The 8,627-nt window shown below is 42.4% G+C and overlaps 1 protein-coding gene across 8 annotated transcripts in view; it reads right to left on the reverse strand.

Annotated features, from left to right (window-relative positions):
• Positions 1-8,627, reverse strand: part of RGS3 (regulator of G-protein signaling 3) — a 222,393-nt gene that overhangs the window by 88,501 nt on the left and 125,265 nt on the right. For all 8 annotated transcript variants that reach the window (XM_019510367.1, XM_019510370.1, XM_019510366.1 and 5 more), the window contains one exon: positions 7,679-7,722. In XM_019510367.1, the coding sequence (XP_019365912.1) occupies positions 7,679-7,722 (44 nt within the window). The remainder of the gene's footprint in view (positions 1-7,678; positions 7,723-8,627) is intronic.

The raw sequence follows: 8,627 nt of genomic DNA on the forward strand, positions 1-8,627 counted from the left end.
AGGTCTATTCACATCAGAAAACAGATGTTTGGGGGGTTGATAAGGATTTACAAAATACTAAGTGGTGAAGAGAAAGTAAATAGGAATTTATTATATATTATCTTGTAAATACAAGAACTAGGGGTCACAAAATAAAACTACTGGGTAGTAAGTTTAAAACTAGCAAAAAGAAGGGGGGTTTTTAGTTCTTACACATTGTGTAAGTAAAGTTAGGACTCCGCCACCAGATGCTGTGGAAGCCGGCAGTTCAGCCAGATTAAAAAAAAGACTGGACAAATTCCTGGAGGAAAGGTGAATCAGTAGCTATTGAGCATGAGAGTTATGGATACAGCCTCTGAATTAGGACTTCCTGGACCTTAAATGCTGGAGGCTGCAGGTGAGAGAGGAAGAGTAGAAAAAACCCTGGTCATACTCAGTTCACTTCCCCTTTCAGCCCCTGTGTGACACAGGATACTGCGTAAAATGGACCTATAGTCTGACCCAGTAAATAGCAAGTCTTATGTTCTTATGGTTAAGGTGTTTTCCTAGGGAGTGGGAGAAGTGGGCTCAGATCCCCTTGGGCAGAGGAGGAAGCTAAAAACAACCTCTCTGTTCCTATTCAGCATTGCCTAGTTTCTACATCTAAGGATCTAATTAGTCCTTTGGGCCACAGGATCAGAACAAGAATATTCAGACGACTGCCTATCAACACTATGCCTGTTCCGGGGTCATTCCTCCCCAGCTCCCCATCCTGTAACCACAGCCAACAATTCTTTGTCCATAGATGCTGGACCTTATATTTTACCAAACAGAAAAATGTTTTCTTTTAACCACATCACCTAGCAGTCTAGATCACTCTATGCCAGTGACCTGTCCTCCATATTATTTATCACCTTGCATTTGAGTCACGTGCAACCTTTATCAGGAATGATTTTATGTCTTCTTCAAAGCCACTGATAATATGCTAAATAGCATGAGCTAAGAACTAATCCTCACAGGACCCTGCTAGAAAAAACACATGCTCAGTGGTGATTCCCCATTTACAATTACAGTCTGGCTATCAGTTATCCAGGTTTTAATTTGTTTAATCTATGACATGTTGATATTGTAAGATTCAAGTTTCTTAATCAAAATGTCGTGCCTTATCTAGTTAAATGCTATACAGAAATCTAAGTATATTACATCAGTGTTATTACCTTTATCAACCAAAGTTGTTATCTCATTAAAAAAAAGATATCAAGTTGGTCTGAAAGGATATACTTTCCATAATCCCACAATGACTGGCAGTAATTATATTACCCTCCCTTAATTCTGTATTAATGAAGTCCCATATCAGCTGTTCCATTATTTTGCCCATGATCAATGTCAGTCCTATAATTACATAGGCCATCCTGTTTGCCCTCTTTAAATATTAGTGCATTAACTTTTTTCCAGTCCTCTAGAGCTTCCCCAATATTCCAGCAATTACTGAAAATCAGCAATAATGCTCCACAGAACCCCTGAGTTAGCACTTTAAAAAATCCTGAAGAGAAGTTATTTGGACCAGTTGGTTTCAAAATACCTAACTAAAGTAGCCACTGTTTAACCTCCAATGCCTCTTTGCATGTTGCTGCTCACATGTCTCCCCTCTAAGGTGAACAATCCCATTATTCCCAATGTTTCATCCTAGGAAAGAGGTAACTGGTTCTCTGATCTCTGTTCTTCTCCAGCACTGCTATAACCAGAGGTGATAATGCCACTTTCATCAGGGCATGAGATGTAGAACTCCTGATCTTCTGAAGCATGTGCTTTAGGGGCCAGATTTTCTCATAGTATAACTCCACTAAAAACCAGAGACTTATGCCACTTTATATTAGATGGGGGACTAGTACTCACTATGTTAATAATTCGGGTTAGATAGCAATCATTCAGCATTTGTTTGGTAACAAAACTGAGCATGAGTTTGCTTCAACTGTCCTTGATGAAAACCTGCCATGATTATTTATAACAACTTATGTATTTAGTAAATACAAGTTACCTTTTATTTTAAAATAAATAAATAAAATACACAAATATATTTTAAAATAAATTTAATAATAAAGCTGAACACAGATCTAGGTAAGTCTAAAAGTATATGTTAAAAAGACTCAATTCCGATTCATTTGCAAAATAAACCTGTCCGTGGTTCATGATGGGGCCAAACACTGATTTATCTGTTTGGCTGACATAAAGTATAAATAACTCCTCTGGTCGGGGGCTACTTGGAATTTGCACAACAGCCAGGAAACAATTGGACTCTTTCTGTGTAAGGATATATTTGGATACACCTTTGTGAACCCTTGTGCCTGGAGACGCTGGGCAGTAGCACTGCCAGTACAAAGATGCAGCATGGGGAACTTAGGCAGAGGAGCTCCCATTGAATACACAATCAAGCAGCTACTGCCAGTATTAAAGATACACCCAGTAATTTAAATGTGTTAATTAGAGATGGTCAGGAATTCCCACCGAAATGTTTTTCTGTAGGAAAGATTTTCCAACCAAAAGGCAGTTTCCAAAAACTGCAATTATTCACAGCTAGATTTTGATTTTGTGGATAATCTTCCATTTAATTTTCCACTGGAAAATTTTACACAACTATTTCATTTCGGGTCAGTTCAGTGTGATTTGAAAATTAACACATTTCACGATAACAGTGTGAACAGTTTTCCTTTCCTTCCTCTCACATTCCTGTGCAAACCTTTATCTATCGTTGTTTTGCAGTGATATTGCAGAGGCCCCAATCAGGACTGGGACCAAACCTTTGCTATGCCCTGTATAAACACATCAGAAGGTGCAGTCTGTGTCCCAAACAGCTAAAAAACAAGGTGATTCCCTTTGTTCTATCAGACTGTCAAGATGGAAAATTCCTATAAATAATCATTGTAGTCAAGATCCCTTTCAAAGAAAGTTGAGTGGTTTATTTGTGTGTAATTAAACAGGATGACTGAAGGCAGCTTTTCTATTACACTTCAGTTTTCTCTGAACTTCAAAATTTCCATTTTGTAAGGGTATTTCCAATATCCACAACACACTAGATTCTGTTACTAAATCTCTTATACTACCGGTGAAAAAAAACCCCAGAATGTATTCATATATCATCTACAGGATGATGTAACATCATCCCTTGCAGATCATTAGACCTCAAAGGGAAATGTTTGTCTCACAGTGAGAGTGCATGAAGGAATCCCTCTCTACTTACTGAGCTATTAAAACAATGATAGGTTTCATTACAGAAGACAAGTAGATAATAAACAATGATATGAGAGTTTCCACCAACAGCTACTTCAAATACCTAAACCACTGTACACCCATTCAGCCTGACGTCCCAGTGTGCCTATATGCCACAGTAATGGTTGTTCCATAAGTCATTGGGACACTGGACGCATCTACACGTGCTGATTTAAGGCACATTAACCATTTTTAAGGCACACTAAGGACACAGGTCTACACATGCACACCCTTAACATGCCTTAAAAATGGCAATTTCAAGCTATTTGTGCCTAAATTTGATACCTGCAAAAGCAGGTATCAAATTTAGGCATGAATAGCTAAAACACCTTAATGCATGTGTAGATGCACTAAGATTCATTAATGCTGTGTACATTGACTGACTTGGGACTAAGTTTAGTCTCAGTCCTAAGTCAGTCTGCACAACTACATTAATGTGCCTTAGCATGTGCACATGTAGACACGCCTAAATTGCCTTAATGCACATTAGCCAAATGCGCATTAAGTTTAAGTGCTCATAAAAGCATGTATAGACACACCCAATCACTATCATCATCCCTCCCAGACATACCTGCATCCCTTGCTGCAAAATATAATGTCTGCTACTGACACAGATTACCTCCTGGAACAAGACTTCCTACCAACACCAAGATCCATCAAGACCACCTTCCCGCACAAAGCAGAACCCCTCCTACATAGCAGAGGGTACAGCCGCTAATCACAGAGCTTGTTACTGATACAACTCAAAGCCCTCATGGATTTCTTTACCAGTCTTAGATAAGCAGAAACACTTTTTGTTCTTCTTTGTAGATACCATCTCATTTGACATTTCCTTCCTGCTATAACTACCACAGGCCTCAGTTCACTTCGTGATGAAATGACCATTCAGTGGAAAAGAGGAGGAAGAGGTGGAGAGGTGCTATGTCAGTGACAGAGGTGAATCCAGCTGCATCATCCCACAGAGGTAACTGGACATGAAAGATGAGTCACGGCAGAGTCTAGGGGAACCACCCAACAGCATACAGCTGCTTATTTTGGGGTGGGAATAGTTGAACCAGTGCGGGATTCACTGACAGGCGACATCTGCCAGCAAGTGCTAGCTGCTGTGCATGGGTGACCCAGAGCACTGTTCCAGGTAGGTGCCCATAAATCTAACTAACACCCATTTCCTATACCTCACACAAATCTCTCTTCCACTAGGCTACTGGGCACACTCCTGTCACAAGCTGCGACTGCTGCCTCGCTGACCTGCTCTAACCTGAGGGCCATCTCAGCTGGAAAGCACTCTTGGCAGAGGGAACCAAATTCTGTTCCCATAGACAGAAGGAAACTCAACTTTGTGTGCAGACAAAAAGGGAAATTACACACCTGGAAGACCCAGCTATTTACCAAAGAAAACACTAGGACAACTGGGACAGCACCTCTCAGAGTCAGGATAGGCTGGCTTGGGAGGTGGGCATCCAATAATAGAGGAGTTTCTATTGGAGGCTGCTGTTTTGTTCTCCAGGATTTTAGTTTTCGTTTAACCAAAGAATAAGTCTCCAGCCTTCGTAAGTGTGAATATCATCTTTAAAATGCTGCAGTGATGCCTGCCTGCAACTCCAGCCAGCCTACAATAATAGCTCTGAGACAAGCCCTGCACCTACTCATACTAGAAGAGCGTTAACACTGAGCTCAGTGGTGATACCTAACATATCAACTGGAGCTGATATTTCATTGCTGATCAGAGAATGTGAAAAAAAGAAGACGGGTGGCTTGATTATGATGATATTCACCGAAACGGGCAGCAACCCCACAGCATGTGCGCCAGAGCGTGGCAAGTGATGACATTTTGCTTGGCATGCCAGCCCTCAGGGCAGATGGCAGGGGATCTGCAAGGAGCCCAATCCTTGTTGTGACAGTGCAGCCCTGGCTCCTTCCCTGCTATCCATCCCAAGGCACGCATGCACATGCCACTGGCAACAAGCTAGGCTGCAATGTTTTTGGCACTCTGCCCAAAAATGTTACTGACAGTTGGTCTACGGTGCCATAGATCTTTTTTTGCAGTTCAGGTGGGAAAAGCCCTTCCCACCCCTCCCCCATTTGACCCCTGGAACTCCCATGTGCCCTTTTTACTGTTAAAAACCAGGCTGCGTGTGTATAATGTGGTGCACCCAAGAATCCCAACCACACAGCCCAGTGCTCTGAGCCCCACCAACTTCTGCACTTGCAGGAGGTAGATAAGGATTAAGGCCATACCAGCACCTAGTGAGTTTGAGTGGCTTGCTCAGGGTCACCCACCAGTCAGCAACAGAGCTGTCCCTAAAATTCAGTTGTCATTTCTTGCAGGCTTGTGCTTTTAGCCACATGCAAATCATTCAGTGCTGTCAACAGCTGCATTAGCTTCCCTAGCACCCTGTCACCTTTGTGACACTACTATGAATCTACTGACTCAGAGCACATGAGTGGGAGTCAGGACTCAGCTGCATTATTTCTGGCTCTGCTACTGACACGTAGGTGTGATGGTGGGCAACCTCCTTTCTCTCTTTGTGCCTCAGTTTCCCTTCTGTAAAAAAGGAATTTCCCCTTTCTGCAAAGCTGTTTGAACACTGAAGATGGAAAGTGCATGAGGTGCCACTTGTCTCCCCCACTCCTGAGCACCCTAGCTGTTCACAGGCATTTGTAAAGGCATTTTTAAACCTTTTTTTTTTAATCCTTTCCACTCCCTACTGCTGCTCTTTATGGCAAAGCTGATGAGGCGCTGGCTGTGGGCAGCAATACACCCGGTCTGTCAAAGGGAGGAGTAGCACTGCAAGGGTGATGTCATCATTGTTTATGTAGGCCACTGGCCTTCCTTGTTCAATGCATAAGCAGCCCCTGCTGGATGATGAGCCACAAAACAGGATTTACTGCAAGGCTGAAAGCATTCCCTTGATTTTCAGCAATTATGGGTTAGCATATGTGGAAATAGCAAAGATAGACATAACTCAGAATAGAGAAGTCAGGAAGAACAAGGACTTTCCAAATCCTTTACAGAAGGCACTTTTGAAAGCACTGAGAGAATGTAATGTCAGTGGAAGAGCAAGAAGTGCTTTGGACTTTCCATGCAACCATGACATGTTGACTATAGCTGATGCTCCTGGCTGTCATTGGCCAGAGCCATGAGATAGATTTGCAGTGACATTCAAATCCAGGAAAAGAAGAGCGCTCTGCATTTCATTACAACTTGAAAAAGAAACCAAAAAAACCCTCTGAAATTAACTCCCCCTTAAAACATTCCTGTTTATGGGCCCTCAACCTCCTCAAATGGAGTGTTGGATTTCAAAATGCATCTTAGACAAAGGCTGTATTTTCCCCACTGACTCATGTGAACATGCACATGGTTCCTCAGTTGAAAATAAAACTAGCAACAGTTCAAAAACTCCTGGGCCACAAAACTATTTGTATTATCTATTTCTATTGCAGTATTGTCTAGAAGCTCCAACTGAGCTTGAGGCTGCCATTGGGGGAGGTGCTATGCAAGTACACAGGACAGACACTTCCTGCCCCAACCAGCTTACAGTCTAGGCAGACATGCAAAGGATTGGGGGGGTGGGGAGAGGAAAGAACAGGGAGGAGAAGCAACTTGCCTGAAGTCACATAGCAAGTCAGTGGTTGAGCTAGGAATAAAACCCAGGTCTCCCTATGCAGACTAGCGCCCCTTCCACTAAATCAGAAATGAATTAAATTCAAATCTGAATATTTCTTCCACTGACTTTCACCAGGACTATTTATTATTCTCTTGCGTAATCTCTTGCCCTGTGAGTAGCAGGCCTTAAAATCAAGAATACAATGGAGAGCTGTGAAGAAAATGTCAGGATTTAGTGATTAGGTGGGCCCATGAACAAGGAACATGCTCTGCCGTGCCCTTAGCTCGTGTATGACACAAATGGAACTCTGCTGAAGTCCTAATGATTGCAAACGTGTGAAGCAAACAGTCACTTACCATCCACGTGCACTTTCAGATCTATAATTCTAAAGATTTTATATAGTCTTTTATGATAGGCTCCTTTGTTCCTATTTCATTGTTTAAAACTCCTACGATCTGAAGGCAAGAATAGGTAAATACCCATAAAAATCAAATTGAAATAGACTGGCAAAATTAATTCATCATTAGGCAAAGGAATCCAGAGGTCTAAATCAAAAGCAAGAGCAGTGGGAAAAGAGCTACCCATGGATTACATGTCAGGGAAAGGAAGGCTATACAGACATCCATGCTCCTGATTCACAGGTTCCATTTAGCAGCAGCTTATTAATATGCTCTGGCTGCAGCCACTTAGGTTTCCTATGCAGAGTACTGGAAAACTAATTAAAAAGAGAAATTAAATGAATCTGTTCTGTGCTCTCTGTACTTTATGCCCCCAGTATATAGTATTGGTCAGTGTGTTTGGCTCCCTCAGGAGTGGGGATTAATTCCCAAAGTACAAATACTCACCTCTGCAAGGTAGAGGATGCAGAATTTCAGATCTTCCAAAGCACCTGAAAGGGAGAAAACAAAGCCAAAATCAGGCTTTGGCTGGGAGTCACCAAACAAAGACCTGTGGCACTGATAAAGCAATAAGCAGTAAGATTGTATTTAAAAAAAACTAAGGATGCAATTCTGCTGTAGCTGGGAGCAATACCTGCTGTTTGGCTTCCAGGAGGACATCCCTGTGGTTAATGCAGCAGCCAAACTGGGGTTAGACTCATTTATGTGCTGCATAGCAATGGGTTTTCCACCAGGCACATTTCCTAGAGAAAGGCCTTGCTTCTGTTATGTCTGTAGTTTGGAGGCTGGTCAGTGAAGTGCATTAGTAAGGACCAGCCTGATGCAGAAGTAAAGCAAGAGACTATTTAAGGCCCTACTTGCACTTAACCATGGTGCCAGGGGCTGGGCCATCTCCCTTAAAAGCATGGAACCAGGGAAATCCGGAATTCCTCACTGCTTTCCCAAATGCTGGGTTACACATCATGAATGATAAAGGTGGAGTTAGTGCACATTTCTCCTCCATGCCGCCACATATCCAGCCTCTGTGCTGATCATTGAGCACCTCTCCCCCAAGAGCTGTGGGGAAAAGAATCTCCTGAAACTCATGAAGGACAGTGGAAACTGTCAGACTGATCAGACCTAACATCCATCCAAGTCCATAATTCTGTCCCTGCATAGGATAATAGCTGGTTAGCAGTTGCTTCAGAGAGAAGTATGAGAACCTGCAATAGGCACTGATGCTATGAATTGCCCTAGGAATAGTTCCTCCTTTGGTCTGCCACCCAAAGGGGCAGGGCTTTTCTACATATTAGAGCAGAATAAGCTTGGGTGTGACTTTAGCATACAAGCTACCCCAGACTTCCCACATAGACTTCCTTAACAGGACATCTGCAGTGAAGTTCTGCAGAATACAGAA

Source organism: Gavialis gangeticus, unplaced genomic scaffold (genome assembly GCF_001723915.1).
Source record: "Gavialis gangeticus isolate Ggan-Ray unplaced genomic scaffold, GavGan_comp1, whole genome shotgun sequence".
Taxonomy (NCBI): Eukaryota; Metazoa; Chordata; order Crocodylia; family Gavialidae; genus Gavialis; species Gavialis gangeticus.